General features: G+C 46.0%; 1 protein-coding gene across 1 annotated transcript in view; it reads left to right on the forward strand.

Annotated features, from left to right (window-relative positions):
• The window catches only part of Glp2r (glucagon like peptide 2 receptor), a 59,022-nt gene that overhangs the window by 3,522 nt on the left and 35,678 nt on the right, over positions 1-19,822 (forward strand). The window contains exons 2-5 of the mRNA XM_021656010.2: positions 2,550-2,637; positions 4,467-4,571; positions 9,227-9,348; positions 18,633-18,739. Coding sequence (XP_021511685.2) covers positions 2,550-2,637; positions 4,467-4,571; positions 9,227-9,348; positions 18,633-18,739 — 422 coding nt within the window. The remainder of the gene's footprint in view (positions 1-2,549; positions 2,638-4,466; positions 4,572-9,226; positions 9,349-18,632; positions 18,740-19,822) is intronic.

The following is a 19,822-nucleotide window of genomic DNA, read 5'->3' on the forward strand; positions in this document are numbered from 1 at the left end:
GTTTGTGTGCATGTGCTCAGGCCAGGGGTTGATGGCAATGCTCCCCCGCAGTTCTTCTCCACCTTGTCTTTTGAGACAGGGTCTCTCACTGGTCCAGGACCTCACTGATTCAGCCAGACTAGCTGGGCTGTAAGATGGGCTTCCTCCTGTCTCCTCCTCTCTAACTCTGGGAGGAGTTGTACCCCATGCCTGGCTTTTCATGTGGGTGTTGGGAATCCAAATTCAGGCCTTCCTGCTTGTGTGGCAAAGCACTTTACCAACCGACTCCCCAGCTCCTGTTTTTCTACTTTCACTGTCACCATTGGTCCTGGTGAAGAAGAAGGGGGTTAGGAGAATTTTTACTTCAGAGACCGATTTCACAGTCTCTTCTTTAGGCAGGTCTGAGTAAGATCCCCAAGGCTACAATGGCCCTTTATGCAAGGGAGGACCTTCCTTTCACGGCTTTGAGGATCCTGGAAGCTTATTGATTAGTTATTAATTCATCTGATAAAATATCTGAAAGAAAATATGAGTCAATTAAGCTCCAATTAGGATGTTTATTTCATAGATCAATGTCTTAATAGACTCACTTGGTGTCTCTTGGGTTCCAACTCAAAAGGGGTCATTGTTAGCAGCGATTCCAAGCTCATTGCAAAACAAAGCTAAGGGATAAGTGTTGGCTCTTGTACCCTCATGCTACCTCCTTATTGGCTAACATCATGGTCCCCAGACTGCGTTTCAAGGTGCCCAGGGTAGCATCGTGAATTCGGTGGGTGCTTTGGAATATGTATTAATTTTGGAGGAAAGTATAGTGATTGTGGTACTTTCCAGATACCATGCAAACTCTTAGCTCAAGATATTGGTGTGTTTCTCTGTTTCTGTAGTGCTGGGGATGGAACCCAGGGCCGTGCACATGTCAGGCAAGCATGAGGATGAGCTACATCAATTAATCAATTGATAAGGTCTCATATAGAGCAGGCTGGCCTTGAATGCGCAGTGCAGTTAAGGTTGGACTTGGGTTCTTGATCCTCCTGCCTTCCCCTCCCAAGTGCTGGGCTCCATCACAGTGTCTGCCCAACTCACTCTCAGACTGTGAAAAACTCGGTGGTTTGCAGGTCCTGTGATAAAAAGCGAGAAGCAATGGAAGAAAACAAGCATGGGCCAGGAAATGAAGGTGGTGATGTCCAGTCCCACCTTAAAGTTTGAGAACTTGTGCAATGCCCGAAGGTTCAAAGTTGTTCTGATATAAATATTTATACACTGTTTGGGCTTATTTACTTGATAAATAGGATAAATAAGATTTTTTTTTTCTGGGTCTGCGGTTGCCTTGGAAAATTACTGAGATAGTTAAGGGTGCCACAAACTAAGAAACTTTGGACCAAATTATGGACCAATTATGATGGCACAAGCACTTTTCCAAAGTGTGTTTGTGTGTGTGTGTGTGTGTGTTTGTGTGTGTGTGTGTGTTGATCTTTTAGGAAAGACATAGAAAAAAGCCACAGATCTCACTGTAATTGACAAGGTGTTGGGGGAGGGTTCACTGAAGAGAGGAGGGTGGAGGGCAGACTAGACCTAGACTTAATCATTTAGGTGGCCAAAACAGGCCACCCATTGGTTCTAGATGTGGGCACTGTTTTTGGGATAGTGGGTGGCTATGTGTAGTTAAATTTGGATGCCGTTAAAGGGAACGTCTCCCAGTTTTCTAGATGCCTCTCTGCTCCTTGCTGTCACACCTATAATATCTTTAACACAGGAATGCCCTTTCACTGACTAGGGACGACTGCTCATTTTTGTATCCCTCTGTTCCCCTTTAGCACAAAACCTGACATATAAAGCGCTTCAGCAAGACGCCTTCGCTGAGCAGCCGAAGAGAAATGTGAATGGAAGAAGGGGTCTAGGTTCACAGAGAGAGGCTGATGGACTGACTCAGTGTCCCCAAATGTGAGCAGTCTCTTCGACGATCAGAATAGTCAATGTCAGAAAGAAAAACGTCCCAAGGCCTCAGGACAGGCATGTGTCTCCTGGGTGGCACAGATTCCGGCCGCACACACCTGTGTGGGCCTTTCTTAGTCACACTGTCAGGGCCCTCTCAGTGAGATGCTTCTCTTCTGGGAGTCTGCATAGCCTCAGGGGCACACCAGCGTTTCTGTGCAAGTGTGGGAAAGTTCAGCCTGACTGCTTTACATTCCTGTGAAATGTCAACCTTAAAGAGTTGGAAAAAAAATATATATATAATTTTTGTCAAAAAATATATTGTGGAATACATGAAAAAAATCAGATTTATTGTCAAGTAGAACATAGGATGCTGAGGAAATTCTGTATCTTGGTATGGGCCACTTTGGAAGGCAATTTGAGGACCAGGGTATGAGAAAAAAAGCCACAGCCGGACTTGACGCCGTCTGGAAGTGATGTCGGGTCTTTTATTCTTTTGCTTTGTTTCTGAGACAGAGTCTCACCGTAAAGCTCAGGCTGGCCTAGGACTCACGAGTGTCCTGCCACAGCCTTGTGAGTGCTGAGATTTCAAGGGTGTGCCACTATGCCTGGCTGTGACAGTGTGTTTATGTGTTTAGGTTACAGGGTCCCTTCTTGAGGAGACCACTCGGAAGTGGGCTCAGTATAAGAAGACATGTCTTCAAGACTTGCACAATGAACCTTCTGGTAAGCACGCACAGTAGTTTTCTGTGTAATGAGCTGTCCTTGATCTTAGCGGCTTAAAGCAATGATAATCATTTACTCTCTCTCTCCCAGCTCCCATGGGGCAAGGATTCAGGGCACACTGGATAAGGCCTCTTTCTACACTGCAGTATTTGGGATGTAACTGGGAGATTCAAAGGCTGGGAGCTGAAATCACCAAAGGCACCTTCATGCCTGTATCTGCTGCTTGACGTTGGCTCTCAGTGACTGGTGGTCAGAAAGTCTCCGCTTGGCCTCTCTATGGAGACAGGGCTTCCTTGCAGTGTGTGGCTTGCTTAAGGGCTAGCCTGACCAGAAGCCACCCTCCCTCTGCGAATGAGCCTTTCAGTCCCATGTCATTTCTTCCATGTCCAATCGCATGGCACGATTATAAACTCTAAGGTTTCTCCTGGCAAGAGGAGATGGACTGGGTTTAGTCGAAGCCTCTCTGATGAAAGTAATTTACCATGGCATACTTCCTGCCTCGCCACCTGCTGTGAGCCACTCCTGTCAGCTGGCCTGGGAAGCTATTTAGGCGGGGTTTCTCTTCTCCTGGGGTGTTAGCTGGGTCTGAGCAATAACATGCTTTCTCTTTTCCAGGCTACACTATGTTCAGAGAGGTCTAGCAGATGTGTCGTAGGTTAGCATGTCCACAGCATGTGGTAACATGCGCCTGAAAAAACTAAAGCTGGGCCAAACCAAAATAAAATAAAAACAAAACTGTAAAGGGCCTTTTCTCATTGCTTGAGTCATGGCTGTGAGCACCAGGGGTAAAAGAAAAAAGCTACCTGTCTCCTTCTGACACCTGTCAATCATTTCATTCAGCTGCCCAGCAGGGGTAGAAGCTACCCTGTCTTCCCTGCTTACTTGACCCAAGGCCAGCAACAACCTCTGAAAAAGCCATTCCCAGCTCTTTGTGAAGACCCTCTTTACCCAGGCTTTAATGCCAACTACAAAATTCACGTTTATTTCAAGGGAATACTACTTCTGAGGTTGTGTAGGGCAGGTCTTCCTATGGAGCCTGACTGTGAGCAGGGCATGGGTTGTTCCCTGGCAACCAGATTGGCAATGTGCTAAGGCAGCTAGTCACCAGGCAAACCTGGGCCAGGCCTGAAGGGTTTTAATGCCAGGGACCTGCTTATCTGCCTCAGGAAGCCCCTGGTTCCACCCTAGTAAGGAAGAAGGTGGGATGAGGGTGGGTGCTTGGGAGCTTGCAGTATAAAATGCCCCCATCACACCCGAGGCGGTCTCTCAGGCTGTGTTCTAAGTTTGTGCCTTCTAGTTACTGAGAACTGATGTATAAACCACCTTCTGAACCAGGTCCAACCTCCTATAAAATTATTGAATTAATATTCAAATGGAGAGCTATAAGTACCTAGAATAGCGCTAGATATATGTGGCCAAGAGTCTTAGCTCCGATGTCTCTTAGTCCCTTCGAGACATCCATCATTTTTACAGTAATTGTGTTCTATCCTTAAATTGGTGCACACACGTCACTGGCTGGACCTCCAAGCATCTTCCCCCCACCCCCGGACCCTGAGTTTCTGGAAGAGTTCAGTTCATACAAAACAAAGCAAAATTAGCATGGTGTGTATGTACAGTGATTGGAGTCCAGTTGGGGCTACAGTCAGCATCTCTGTGTTCTTCAGTCACTCTTCATTCTTGACTCTTCATTCTTCATTCATACTCTTCATACTCTAGAGAGAAGGCTATCCAAAGATTGGAAAGTGGGCTCCCAGCTTCTGAATCTGTTTCAACCCAAAGACCCTGTGTGTGAACACTGGCATTTACGCTGCCTTCTCTTCTCCCCACAGGCATATTTTGTAATGGAACATTCGATCGGTATGTGTGCTGGCCTCATTCTTCTCCTGGAAATGTCTCTGTTCCCTGTCCTTCGTACTTGCCTTGGTGGAATGAAGGTAATGGCTCTCATCTTACCTATGTCTGACAGTTCTTTGGAGGACAAGCCTCCTGGTAGGGCAGCCAGTGGGAAGTTTGGCAGGGCTCCAGCCGAGAGGTTTTTCCAAGCCCTCATGCCTCTTAAAGGTATACTTGTACAATTAATCAGTATTGTATCTTATTTCTTTGCCTCCACTCTTTCTAAGCACTGGGAAGTAAACCCAGGGTCTCACACATGCTAAACAAATGTTCTGTCACTGAACTGTATCTTTCTTTCCCACTTTTTCTTCCTGTAATTTGTAGGCTTCTGTTGGCTCCACTTATATAGTACTTTTGGGCTAAAGTATAGATTAGAGTTCAGATTCAGTTCCCATAGACCCTGGCTATTGTAAGAAGAATGCAAGGGTTTCAACCTTGGTCTTGGGAGGACAAAAACACAAGAAAGAATGAGAAGCTTCTCTTTATACAACATATGACTTCTTGTATAGAGAAAATAATTTTGGGCCTTCCTTTAATCAGCTTTGAAAGGAGTCCCACTAAAATGGTGTTCTTAAACCATGGAACTTGGATGGAGGATTCAGTAACTTTCCAGACAGAGAAAACACAGCCTAGAGCGTTCCAGAAACACCCTCCAAATTCCAAAGTGTAGAAAGAGGGACTGAGTCTGACTTCTGGGCTGCCGAGTCTGACTTCCCCAATTCCATGGGATGATACTAAAGAGCTTTCTAGACTCAGAGAGTTCTAAAAGGTTCATGTTAACAGTCCTGATGGGAACCAGCTCAGAGAGTTGTGAGAAGAGCATTGACCATGGAATCAGGAGCTCGGGAGCCAGAGAATGCCTGTAAAGTGAATTAACTCATAAGGTCACTTTGAAGAATGACAGAACCTGAACCTGGTAGGCACTTCAGAAATGAGCGCTAAAGTGGAGTCCAAAGTTGAAACCCTTGATGCCCTGAGATCATTTAGGTCCTTATTTGCTACTAGGTCCTCCATGGTGGATTGAACAGACAGCACCTCCAACTTTTTCATTTTCTTCCCAGTAGTTAAAATGTATAGATCTATTTCATCACATGAAAAAAAAAAAAAAGCAATCCTGAGCCCAAGGCTACAGAGAAGTGAGTTACAGACACATTTTAAACTTAGGGTTCCAGTTTCTAGAGTGTACTGAATGGAATTTGATTTGTAAAACATGGGAACTGACTCTCTCGTTCAATACTTCCTTTGCATTAAATTTTAGAATCCAAATGGATTTCTAGAGTCCAAAGGGAACATGGAGGCAATGGAAGGGTTTGGAAAGCCGATGAATGCTTTGAGGTGGGGTTCTGGCAGTGAGTTTATGGTTCACAGAGGAAGTCAGATAGTGGACTCATGGGTTGTCTGGGATCTAGACAGTGAGGCCGGGTGCTGATTGCAAAGAAAAGTGTAGTGCATGGTTGCTCTGTAGAGAAAAACGATATAGACACAGAGGCGTGGAGGCATGAGAGGGGCACAAGAGAAATACAAGAGAAATGTAGTTTTGGAAGCCATCATTTACAGCCTGGGGGTCTTAAATTGGGAGATGCAGGATAATTCTAAGGGACAGTCTGGGGGCTACCAAAATGGTCCACAAAAAGAGGTGTTATTGGTTTGGGTTCAGGCATGGTCAGAAGTTGGAGAGAGGGGAAAGGGTTAAAGAAAATATTGGAGGTAGAATGGATATATCAAATGGAACAGAAATTGAGGGACAGAAAGAAGCAGGGAAATAGGTTAAGAGAAACAACTGCAGACATTCTCCTCCCCACCCCCCATTCGACATGACCTCATGTTCTATCTGGCCTGGTGTTGACTCGATGTCATCTGGGTGGTACCCAGTTTCTCTTTCTTTTCCTCCCCCAATGGTGCCATGGTGCTGAGGTAGCTCAGCAGCCTCTGTCATCTGGCTGCTTCCTGGTGTTCTTACTGCTGCAGCCTCGAACCTGACCCCCTTGACGACCTTCCATAAAGCTTTCTAAACTGCTAGCGGTTGTATTGGCTCCCCATGTCAAGAACCATGACCGGCATCTGTGACCTTCTGCAACGTGGCCCTGCTGACTTGTCTGGCATCCTGTCCTGTTTTCTCTTCTTCCCCTCTAGTCAAAATGAATAGCTCCCAGGCTCCTCCATCTGTCTAGCTGTTGTTACCAGACACTTAGGTCCTTACCCACTGCCTCAGATTTCCCGTATCCGGAAAGAAATTAGGAAATAGAAGTTATACTTTGGCCTATATCAGACTGGCAGGAAAAGTCTAATTTTCTCACCACCATGACTGTGGTGACTTACAACTCGTAGAGACAACAGCCAGGAGATAAACTGATCTAGCTAAGGTCCTTTCTTAGAGGAAGGTAAGTCAGCTGCAGGTGGCCGACACCATCTCTGTTAATTTTTATCCAACTTACTTGGTAGGAAAGTAGGGTAAAATTTCCTATGTTAGAAAAGTGCCAAGGGCTTTATGGGATGGTGGATGTGCGACCCCCACCTGTTCCGGCTCTAGCAAAGCTCTTTGTCTCTTGGCCCATTCCTTTGTGAGGTGCATGGCCTTTGGCGCCTTTCTCTGGAGGGCAGTATTAAGCTCGGGTTCCTGTGTATCTGTTAAACACACCAATTTCGCAATTGAAGAGAGGTGTTAGCTTCATGGCCCAAAGGAGAGACAAACATCTCTTTCTTTCCCACAAGGATTCCAACCCATTCTTTCATCTTGGGACCACAGCTATATTGTCCTGATAGCACGATGGACACCCTGTCCACATCCCCTTACCGCTGTGTATCTCCATCTCGTGATGGCTGCACTGACCCTAGCCTAAGCCTGTGTCCACGCTTCTCTCCAGGACACCTTCTGAAAGCTCTGCCTCTAAGTCGAACTCCGATTTTCACTTTGTATTTCCCATTCTTCTAGAAAATTCCTCCGGCTTCTCCCTCAAAGACGATGGACTCCTGTTTTTCTGAGGACTTTCTTGTACCTGCACAGTCTCTGCATTAGCACTTGTGAGAATTTCTGACACTTTCATGTACACTCTCCCAGCTCAGGTTTGAGCCGTGAGCAGAGCGTTATGACTGGCACAGACAGCACAAGTGCCAGGTGGCATTTATCGCCATTTTCCCGTTGAACTAATATTTAGTAAGTACCCACTGTGTGCCCAACACCCTTTTTTAATGTTTGGGATCTATTAGTGACCCAAACAGATTGAAATCCCTCTCATTGTAGTGAGAAGGGCAGACAATAGTCACAGGCCACCCTCTGAAGTATAGATGTGATACATGGTAGACGTGATATAGCTGGAGACAGAATGAATGGATGGGGTGAGCTGGGGAGCTGAAGGACGATTCAATGGCAAAGTGATGCTTCAGTGTTGACGAAGAGGGTGATGATGAAGAGTTTGAACCGAGAGGGGGTTGTGTTTGAGAGAGAGCACACAACAAGCAATGTTGTGCTGTTGGAGAGGAGCACGCCCCCAAGAAGGGGAGGGGATAAACACCAGTGGTGCTAAGGAGGAAGGAAGCAATGCGAGGTGAGGGCAGAGAGAGCTGGAGCCTGGTTCATACCAGCCTCTGTGGAGGGTCGCAGAAGGACCCTCACTTATCCTTAGAAAACCCCTGGAAGATCTTGAGCAGAAACATGACAACCAGGCTGTCCTCAACTGTGAGGTAAATCCCACCAGGAGACTTAGCAGTAAATCAGGGAAGAAGTGAACTAGTTAGGAAGAAAGTAGGAGGTAGAAAGCAGGGTCAGATCCTGGATCTGTGTGAAAGTAAGTGTGACTGGCTAATGGAGCAGTGAGGCTGGAGGCAGAAAGAGGACAGATACAGTTCTAAGGGTCTCGGTTAGGGGATGTCAGGGTGGGCTCAATGGGGCAGATTTGGTGACGCGCTTGGTTGGAGCATGTTTTCTGAGATATCAGTTGGGCAAGTGGACATACTTCAGGTGTGGGGTAGGTTCTGGTAGTCTAGGGTGTGTAGGGTCTAGACCAGATGATTATGGCAAGTTTTCACGTTTCATTTGTGTATCCTATTTGATCCTCCTTTAATGGGGCTTCTAGGGTAGATGTGGCCAATTGTCAGCAGCACTCAGTGTGGGCTGTGTGATTTGTTCATCATCTGCGCACATACACATACTCAGTCTTCCCTCATGTCTCAGAAGAGAGGTAGCAGTTATGTACCAGTTCCTGATAAAGAAACTGATAAGACTCAGAATGTATAGCTGGATCCAGGACACTAGCTCAGAACTTGGCTTGTCACATCTCTGTCTTGAGGCAGACTGCTTTGGGCCTTTTGCTTTCTCTTCTTCACGGCGCCACCTCTTGGACATTAGGAAAAGATGCTTCATTGTGCATGCCCAGGTCAGCATCTCCCCTGGGAGACTGACTGTACCTTACAGGGCTGTATCTCTGAGTCACTGGGAACTTCTGACTTCAGAGACACGTGTAAACACTATGGACATTAGAGGATCATGGTTGGTTACAAAATCTAGAGGCCCCCGTGTTTTTCTTCCCATCCTAAATAAACAGTAGTGATGCTAATGAGCCTCCAAATGGAGAAACGAAAACCTCCCTTTCCCTGGGATTTTCCACAGCTTTTTAGCTAAGGGTGAGGACCTTCAATTGGGCTCATGGAGCAGGGCTGTGTGTTCTGACCTTTCCTCTAGAGTCTTGTTTACTTTCAGAGAGCCCAGGAAGGGCCTACAGATACTGCTCGGCTCAGGGGACTTGGCAGAAGCAAGAGAACGCCACAGATATTTGGCAGGATGACTCAGAATGCTCAGAGAACCACAGCCTCAAACAAAACGTGAGTCTACCAGCTTGCCAACAAAGTGCCTCGGGCTGGAACTTGGGGCGCCTTGGGATGGCCAGCTTTGGGGGACAGGAGACCTTCCATTAGCACCTCTTCTCCAGATTCCACGAGGAAAGTCCCACAGTCAGGCAAACAGAAACTCCCCTGGCAGCCAGGAAACATGAACGGCAACTCTTCCATAAGTGCCCAGCCTTGGTACCTGCTATGTCCTTCTTCTGGAACAGTTTCCCCAAACAACCCAGAATTCAGGTTTCCATTTAGTGGTCTCCTAGGAGATAAGACGGCCCATGCTCTGTTCAGAGAGGCCCAGTGGCTTTGTCTACTGCACACTGTATCAAATTCCCCATTGTACCCACCTCTCTTTCTCTCTGATATTCTGTGGTTGCTTATTCTTTATCTAGCCCTGTCTCCAAAACGCACATCCAATGGTAGCTGGAGATTTGTGAGCCTGGAAGGGCACAGCACAGAGTAAGGTTCTGGGGTCAGACTTGGCCAAGCACCCAGATTTTTCCCTTTACTGCCGTGAATGTCCACAAGTTATCTCACTCTTGGTGCCTCTGCTCCCTTCATCATTCCAAGGGGATCATAGTTGCTGCATGGGATCAGCGTGAGGCTTTGGGCAGTGAAGAGCCATAAATTTCCTAGGGAAGCTCTAGTGTAGAGTTAGCAGGCCCTAAGCAGGAATTATGTTCTATTGCTAGGGTTCAGGACCCAGAGCTGAAGCTGTTAGTCAGCCATCCCGGCAGCTTGGCAAACACAGAGTAGGTGAACAAGTCACCCTGTAGATTTCCTCTACACTCTCTCCTTCTCTCCCTCTCTCTCTTTCCTCCCATCTCATCTCCTTGATAGGGTCTCACTTTGAAGACTGGTTGGCTTCAAACTGGTGATCTTGCTGCTCAGTCTCCTGAGTGCTGCGATTATAGGTGTTTGTGTGTGTGTGTGTGTGCGTATGTGTGTGTGTGTGTGTGTGTGTGAATGCCCAGCTCCACCCATTTTCCTTCTGAGGCAGGGTAGGAAGGAAGGGGCAGTCTTGGGGACATGAGGAGCTTGGGGTGGGGAGGAGAAGCCCCCACTCTGTGGAATCTGGTGGAAGCCTTTGCCAGCATCAGGAGCAAGAACTCCAGCACAATTAATGCTAACCATGAACCTGCAGTTTTCTAAAAGAATCTCACCAGAAAACCCACATATAGGGAGAGAGCGGATACTAAACACCTTCTGGAACCCAGGTAGTATCTGATTTTATTTGATGAGATTATAATTCCAGGAAAGGTGTCTCTGGGACCATCTCATGTAACTCCCAGGACAAAAGAGGGGGAGGGGATAAGAGTTTTCTTAGCAACCTTCTGAGATGTCTCTTGAGGGTCACTGGCGGGTGTATAGAGCGAATGCTAAGTCAACCAAGTGCTCACTCTCCCTTGGAGAGCCGGTGTACCCCTCCGTGTTAACCCTCGTGCTTGAGCCTGTATTAACGTATCTCTAACAAAGCCCCCAACTCTGTGTCACTGTTCTGGCTAGTCCTGAAACTCCTTTCCTCACCAAAGCCCTGGTAGCCTGGTCTCTAGAAGCTTTGGGGAACTTCTCATGGTAGAGAGGATGACAGCTGTGGAGCTTTGTCTCTGTTGTCCCTGGTAACACGTCCAGGACTGGAGTCTGCTGTGTCTGGGAGCATATTTCCTCTAACATCTCATTGGACTCCTAAAGCCACCCATCTGTCCAAATCCTGCTCACCTCTGTTCAAGGTCAAGTGTATTGGGAGGAGGAGGAATTAGACAGATGTGTATGTCCCCGTCTTCCTTCAGTCATGCTCTACAACCATAATGAAACACCTCAGACACAGATATTGATCTTAAGGAGCCTGGAGTCTTGTGGGGCACACAGGAAGGGTGATTAACCGCCGGGACAAAAGTATAGGATGCTCAGAGCCACAGCAAAGGGGGCACTGACTGACGAAGTCTGGGGGCAGGGGAGACTACCCAGGCTGAGACTGAGGGTGAGGAGGAGTTGGCCATGGGGAGGAGGAGAGCACAGATGTCATTGGCAGAAGGAAAAACACACACTTGGGGTCAATGAGTGGATAGACTTTCACTTCTGGGGAGAGATGGGAAATCCTAACGGACCTCACTCTTCCAGCGTTGCCCTTGAGCTCGCTGGTCACTCACTGGTCACTGCCTGGGGTGCCGTCCCCTGCTTCCCTGCTGCTGGCCATCTCTTTACAGTTCGCCATTACCTCCTTTTTTTTTTTTTTTTAAAAAAAAGAACTTTTTATTGATTCTTTGTGAGTTTCATATCATGTACCCAGTCCCACTCATCTCCCTATCCCCTCATATCTGCCCTTCGCCCTTGCAACCTTCCCCCACCCCTCCCAAATAAAACATGCAAGGAAGCAAGCAGACAAATAACAATAACAACAACAACAACAAAACAAAGCTCAGAAACATCTCATCGTGGAAGCTGTAGTGTGTGTAACGGTGTGTCCCACGGTATAGCCCTCTGTCCACACGTCTCCACTTGCAAATGTTTGTTGCAGTGAGTCACTGGTCTGATTTGAGGTCTCTGACCTCTGTGACGCCATCAATATTGGATCCTCATCGGGACTCCTCCTGATTATCCTGTCACTGCTGTGTGTCACGGAGACCCTGCAGCTTCAGAATAGCAGGACTGGCCCTGTCACACATCCCAACTGTTTTCAGATGATGTAGATGTTGGGGTGGACCAACTCAGAGCCCTGGATCTGGGCCTGGGTGGCAGCTGAGCCAGCCAGCCGCTGGCTCTCCCTTATCTGCACCACCAGGGCGACTCTCCAGCACCAGTCCAGCGAGGCCACTCAATGCGGTCATCCACAGAAGGCAGGGTCAGCTCTCCTGCTCTCATGCCCTTGGGGCGGCTCACACGTACCTCCAGAGCCAGCTCCTCTGTGCTGTCCAGTCAAGGTTCAGGGATTACTCTTCCAAGTGCTGCAGCCTGAGAGGGGCAGGGACAGCTCTCCTGCTCTCATGACCCTGAGTTCTTCTGGCCACTGCAGGTGGTGAAGGAGGGAGAGGAGGCAGAGAGGGAGGAATTACTCATGAACGCATGACACCTTTGGAGCCAGCTCCCCTGGGCTCTTATCAATTCCCTCCTTCCACCTTTACATAGTTATTTGATTTATATAACACAGACACATACATATGTTAGCAAGGCTTGTGTTTTTCAACTGGCTAACTATAAATTAATCAATGGACGCTCATGCCAGGATGGTCACACTATGGAATCTACCTTGGCAATGAGTTTTGCTTAGCTAATAATTTGGTTTCTTCTCATTAGGGTCTGTCTGCATTTCACTCAGGTTGTAACTCACTCTCTTGATAGCTAGGGGAGCTACCGTGCCCTTAGCTATCTTGAGTCTGCAGGTTCCTATGAACGTCCTTAAGATGTGTGGACTCTCACATCTTAGGGTATTCTTAGGAGCCATCTTTTAAGCCTTATTTCCTGTTCTGAGTTGGCAGAACTCTGTGTTCCCTATACAGTTTTACTGTGTGACAGGCCCCATCTCTTAAAGAGACCAAAGTGACACCTCAAGACTAGTTTATCTCAAGACTACTTGGTTTATGGCACATACAGCTGATGTTATGCTAATTCCATACTTTAAATGAATCCTGTAATGTTCATTTATCTTCTATCCTGTATTGTCAACTGATTGAGAACAAACTGTCACCATCATATTAGATTCCACTCCTAAGCCCTAGCATATGCAAAATAGGCTTTATGTGGCGCTGACACTTAATACATGATGAGTTCTGAGTCAGTGGGTCTGCGGTGGGGCCTGGGTCTCAGCACTGATGGCCGGCTTTTCCTGGGTATTCAGGGTATTCTTGTATTCAGTCAGATTCACTGGCAGATGGACGGCATCCCCAAGTCAGTGAAGAGACACAAATAGCGATCTCTCTCTAGAAAAGTGAGCACACTGGAGGAGTGGGCCTGACTGCAGCACTTGGAAGGTGTGAGCAGGAGGATCCTGAATTTGAAGCTTTTCTCTCTGGCCTACACAGCCAGCCTCTGTCTCAGAAATAGTATTCCCCTGCAGGGAGAGGAGGTGAGGAAGAAGGGTACCACCTCCACCCCTCTGCAAAGAGTTCCTAGAATTCAAATACTTAAAACCAAAAAAGCTTCTGGCAACGTTTACCTGTGTTTCACAGAATGGGCTGAAAGTATTCCCCCAAAGGGCAGTGTTAGTAAACCTTTGCCCTCCGGAGTTTTGGCAAGCAAACTATGTTATGCCCAGCTAACAGCACCCTGGGAATCCTCAGGTACAGAAAGTGCATTCCTTGGCGCTGCGTGTGTGGTATCTATGCACAGGCACAAACGCTATGTTTGGAGTTGTCTGTGTACCAGTTTCTATTTAGTAGTGTGAGGGTCGGTTCTCATCTCATCTCACTTCAGGCTGTTTTTGTTTTTTCATTCTTATATAAAGTGCTTTCTATTTTCAAATACAGAATTTAATCGGTATACATTTATCAATATAAAACTGTATAGGGCATAATTTAAAATGTTTTATTTTTGTGTGTGTAATGTATGTGTGTGTGATGTACACAACACACATATGTGAGGAGATCAGGGGACAACTTTCCGAAGTCAGTTCTCTAACGGAGCCATCTTACTGGCCCAGGGATGTAACTGTAATACATAGCTGTGCTGGTTAAGTCTGGTTGTCAGGAGGTCAGAATGAACTAACAAATGGAGGGAGGCACACCCTGAGTTCAGGTTCTGCCATCCCAGAGTTTGGGAGTCCAGGTGGGACATACATGGAGATGAAGGGGAAGAGGAGAGAGTTAGCCAGTGCAGGATTTGCTGGCTTGGCTTTCCAGCGGTCACAGTCTGGGCTGCTTTGCCCCCTCACACCCTCCCTGCCACGAGTCAAGATAAATCATTCCTCCTTCTAATTGCTTATCATAGACATTCTGTCACAACGTCAAAACTCTATCACAAGAATGTTTCATTGTGTTAAATCTAGAGACAAATTTAAATTTTTAATGTAATTAACACCTGAAAAGCTAGTTGTAACCTCCTTGCATTTTATCTTGAAATATTCAAATGCATACAGTTGTTAATAATAAATTATCCACTACCTAGATTCAACCGTATTTATATTTGGTTGCAAACTGCTTTCATGATCTTTCTGAAAAGCTGGAAGATGCTTCTTCAGAAACCGTGAGATTTCACCACCAACTAGTCATCAGATACCATGAAGGGAGTTATTTCACATGGATACACTGCTGTGATTCCAACCAAATAAAATTAACACTATCTGTAGAAGCTCCTGGGACAGCCTGGAGTTGCCGCAGAAAAACGACAAGGACCCCATCAGAGACAAGGTGAACGGAGCACCCAAGGTCGTCTTCTGACCTTCGCTTTCACACTTGTTCCGGGAAGTCTCCTATCCCGCCCCATCTCCCCAGAGGGAGCTGGGATTGCTGACACTCGCAATATTCATCCAGCTTTTATGTGGGTTCAGCCCAGATCCTCACAGTACACTTGCATGGCACAGGCTTGTACTCATAACTCCAGCACCACTGAGTTTTAAAAAGTTTTCTCTCTTCACACGAATGTGTGCTCATGAGCACACACATGCACAGATGAACACACCCAATCAAGGCTTCATATTAAGAACTGTGATTTAGTTAAACATTTAGAAAATTTTTGCTTACCTTTCTTTTACTTTGCATTTATGCTTGTTTACTCTTTCCGTAATAGCTTATCTCTTATGGCATCATATTTACCCATTTCCCTGGGTTAGTTTCAAAATTAAGGTAGTAATATTGCTATTGACACCACAAACCCAACTGTTAAATCTTTACGTTTCTTTGGAGATCACTCCTTCCTGTAGGCTGTATTCTGAGCAGAGAGCCCTGTGTGTCAATTAACCATTTTTTCTACTTGGTCATTTGATTAGTGGGAGGTGCAGTTTTGTTAGTCTGTTTTTATTCGTGTTTGTCTTTCTTGCTCTTTCCCCTTTGATTTTTGTCTTTTAATAGGCAGGAAATTGGCAGAATTTGAAAGCCAAATTTGTATAAAAAGATATTTAGTTTTCATCACTGTTTCCTTTACTGTCTTTCAGCAACTCCACTATTATTTTCTGGCTCATCCTTCTTTCTTTTCTTTCTTTCTTTCTCTTTCTTTCTTTCTTTCTTTCTTTCTCCCTTTCTCCCTTTCTCTTTCTCTCTCTCTTTCTCTCTCTCTCTCTCTTTCTCTCTCTTTCTTTCTTTCTTTCTTTTCTTTCTTTCTTTCTTCTTTCTTTCTTTCTTCTCTCCTTCCTTCCTCCCTCCCTCCCTCCCTCCCTTCCTTCCTTCCTTCCTTCCTTCCTTCCAGTGCAAGGTCTAGTTATGTATCCCAGGCTAGTCTCAAAATTATGGTGACCCTCAGCCCCTCCAGGTCTACTGTGCCCACTCCTTTTGTTAACTGAGTTAACAAAAGTTTTATGTTTCTTTCTGTAAAACGAAACAAACATGTAACAATGAGTTACTCCTCATTTTTTCCTTCATGGAAAGCAGTTTTTTATTTTTCCTTAACAATAAAATTTACAAATCATTTCACCTCAGTTCCTAGAAATGTATGCATATAGTACAGTATAATTGTATATTACATATATGTTACAGCTGCTTTGGTCAGTCAGCTTAGCCAACTGGGTAGCTCTAGGCTCTGTGAGAGAGCAACCCTGCTTCAGAAAATAAGTCAGAGAGTGTTTGAGGAAGATCCAGCATCAGAACCAGGTCTCCACAGGTGCTGGGGAGTGCACTTTAGTTAGTATAACACACACGTACGTGCGTACGTGAAGGCACACACATATACACACGTGAGCATGCGCACGAAGACATGCACACACATTCACACATGCACAGAATAAAATATAGTAAAAACAGCAACAGTAATATCAATAATACAACTGATGTACCAATTTGTGAAGCAGTCCCAAGTGCTGTGACAACAATAAGCAGAGTCATTTAAGAAGGACTTTTAAAGGACTTGGCATATTCATGTCTGTAGATGGCCACGGAGGCTAGAAGCATCAAGGCCCCTCAAAGCGGGAGTTACAGGTGGTCGTGAGCCATCTGACATGGGTGTTAGGAACTGAACTCAGGTCCTTTGCAAGGTAGTCTGCTCTCTTAACCCCTGAACCATCTCTCTAGGCCCAGGGATGTCTTATAAAAAGCTGATCTAAGAAGAGACGTCAAATGAGAGCAGCTGGAGGACTCACAGGACTGCAGGAGTTCTAATGAGCGTCACAGAAAATAATTCTCAATAACAATGCAGTTGGGGTTATTTTTAAAGCTCAGAAGTTTTTCATCTAGATTAGCACTGTGAGGAAACCTTCAACACAGGAAGAGAGACATGCCACTGGACATTTTGATCCACACAAAGGAGTAAAGATCGCTAGAAATAGCACATACAGGAGACAATTTCCTTATCATATTTCAAAATATCCCTAAAAGGTAGGGTAGTAGTTAAAGAAAAAGTAATAATGATCTGCCAGGAGCCTGTGCGCTGTAGTAAATGGATGGGTGACAGCAATAGCGAAATGGCTGGAATAGAGGACACATCAGTATACAGTGGAGAAAATTTTAAATTATGCATCAAATTATAAAATATCGATCATGGTAGACCACAATAATTTAAAAATGTTTACTATAAATCTCAGAGCAGCCACTAAAAATTGAAAGAAGGCATACTAAATCTTGGAATGAGAATAAAGATACAGTCAATTCAAAATAAGACAAAAAAAAAAAGAAAGAGAATAGAGAAAATATGACACAAAGAAAAAGACCAGTAGATGCAAACCCAGCCAGATAAACAACAGCAATAAATGATAATAAGTAAGTGATAAATAAATAAGTGATCTAAGCAATAAATAAGTGATCTAAGCATCCCAAGCCGGCAGATTTCAGTTTGTGTTAAAAAAATGTAAAAGCCCATGATATGCTATCACTAAGACAATCACTTACACAAATACAAATCTTCAGTGTAAACATTTAGAAGATAAACAAAAACAAAAACAAAAACCAACCCATTCTTGTCGTAGTTACTTTCTGATTGCTGTCACCAATACTATGGCCAAGGCAACTTACAAAAGATAGCATTAAATTTGGAGTTTGTGGTTCAGAGGGTTAGAGTCCATGATTGTGGAGCAAAGGCATGGCGGCAGGAAGAGCTGAGAGCTCACGTCTTCATCAGCAAAGTATAGCTTGTAGCTGGGGAGAGCCTGAGTCTTTTGGAACCGGAAAGCCCACCACTAGAGACACACCTCTTCCAACAAGGCCACACTCCCCAATCGTTTTCAAATAGTTCTACCAGCTGACCAAGTATTCAAACATGTGAGTCTGTGAGGACCATCAAACCGTCACAACTGCAAACAACACTAGTCGGAAGGAAGGAGGACTTTTATATTGATATCAGACAAAGAAGGTTTCAGAGCGTGGCGTGGCAGTACACATCCCAGGACTTGGAAGATAGAAGCAGGTGGACCTCTGTGAGTTCAAGCCTGGTCTGCACTGTCAGACACCCTGCCTCAAAATAAATAGATAGATAGATAGATAAATAAATAAATATCATAGTAGTGAAGAAGTAAATTCACTGGGAGAATACACAAATAAACAACAACAACCACCTATTAACAGTTCACAAAGCTCATGAAGCAAAAGCTGGTTAAATTTAAAGGAAAAAAAATACTACAAATTCTACAAACTTCCCAGAATGTTGAAGAAAAAGCACTATCTAAATAAATCTATGAGAAAACCATCACACATATCTCCAGACCTGCCAAAGACAAAACATTCTTGATGGACATAGACAAAATTTGACCAAATTGAATCAAACATTGTGCTAAAAGTGTCATGATCAAATATGATTAAACCATTGATTTATCACCTGAAAACTAACATAATTTATCATATTAACGGAGTACCAAAGGTCTTCGCCTCAGCTGACCATGGCATCCTTGGTCTGGGGTTCAGCTCTTTCTGATGTGATGACTCTTGGCAAATGAGTGCTTGGCTATGAGTGCTTGGGGTGAGACTCGGGTAGGCTCTGTACTCATAGGGGCTTTGTGGCCTCTGAACTGTGCCACAGGCAGTTTGGGCCACATGTTTGGATATCAACAGTGGGGAAGGAAAGGTCTGAAAACAGACTGGGGACTCAGAGCAGGTCTCGGCTTGTGCCTAGCCCGGTGGTGGCTCTGAGCATGGAGCTGGGTGAAGGCAGGGTGCAGACTCCATCCTGGTGGTCATGTCTGCTCTTCCCATGTCCAGGTGGATCACCTTGCCTTGCTGTCCACCTTGCAGCTGATGTACACCGTGGGCTACTCCCTCTCTCTCATCTCCCTCTTCCTGGCTCTTACACTCTTCTTGTTCCTTCGGTGAGTAAAACATGACGTGGGCGCAGGCACGCGTCCTGTCAGCTGCTCGGGGTCGTCACTAGAAGGCAGCGGAAGGCTATGCTGGGTCCATGCCGTTTGTAGATGAGTGGACAGGAAGTTCCAGATGAGGGGCACTGAGTCCCTGTTGGTGGGAAAGGCAGCTGGACACACAGAGAGAACTTGAAGCAGGAGTTCTGCCTCTGCCTTTGCCACTGTGCATTAGTTCCTGATGGCACCCTTCACCCCCACAGCCCAGGCAAACCACGGTTCCACTGGAGGCACTGTTTGCACACAAGAACCCCCTTCCCCTGGAAAGTCATGGTAGACCTGAGATTTGAATGAAGCCTGTGTACCCCAGCTAGCTGCTGGCCACAGTTAATTCCCCTCCTAATCTGATTTAAGATTGATTATAAGTTGCTCCACTTTATAAGTGAGCTGACTAAAATACGGAAAGGCAAAATAACTTGCTGAAGTAACCGCACAGCTGTTGGGTGGCAGAGCCAGGGCCACAAGATCAGTCCACTGCACCGTTTCAAAGCCCAAAGCCCAGGGCCTCTTACTAAGCCACACTTTAGGCGTCTCCAAAGAGAGACAGTTACAGATCCGCTAGGAAGCCCTCCAAGGAAGTTCTTCAGTCAGAGGCACTGGAGAGTGTCCCAGGCAGAAGGCCTGCATGAAGACCCTGGAGACGTGGGTGTGTGGAGAGCACCCCACCTGTGCTCACCTGGACTCAGAGCTGGCCTCATTTGTCTCCCCAAACACATGACCTTCCATGTGTCCAGGAGCACACATGACATGTACCCTTCTGGAGGATACTTCTGAGTTTTGGCAAGTCCCACCTCCAGCCCGCCTCTCTCCATGCACTTTCCCGAAGCTCCAAGCCCAAGCCAGCAGGAGATGAACCCATCAGGGCTTGGCTTGACCAGGTGTCTGGTGTGCTTGAGCCTCCTGGTCTAGCTGTGGAGAAGCAGGCACACCTCATCACTGCAGCCCATCTCCACTGGGAAGCTGCCAAGGTCACAGCAGGAGGAACGCAAGTCGGGTGGGGCGGGTGCTGCATTGAAAGCACAGAGGTGGAAAGAC

This window comes from Meriones unguiculatus, chromosome 11, assembly GCF_030254825.1.
Source record: "Meriones unguiculatus strain TT.TT164.6M chromosome 11, Bangor_MerUng_6.1, whole genome shotgun sequence".
In the NCBI taxonomy this organism is placed as follows: domain Eukaryota; kingdom Metazoa; phylum Chordata; class Mammalia; order Rodentia; family Muridae; genus Meriones; species Meriones unguiculatus.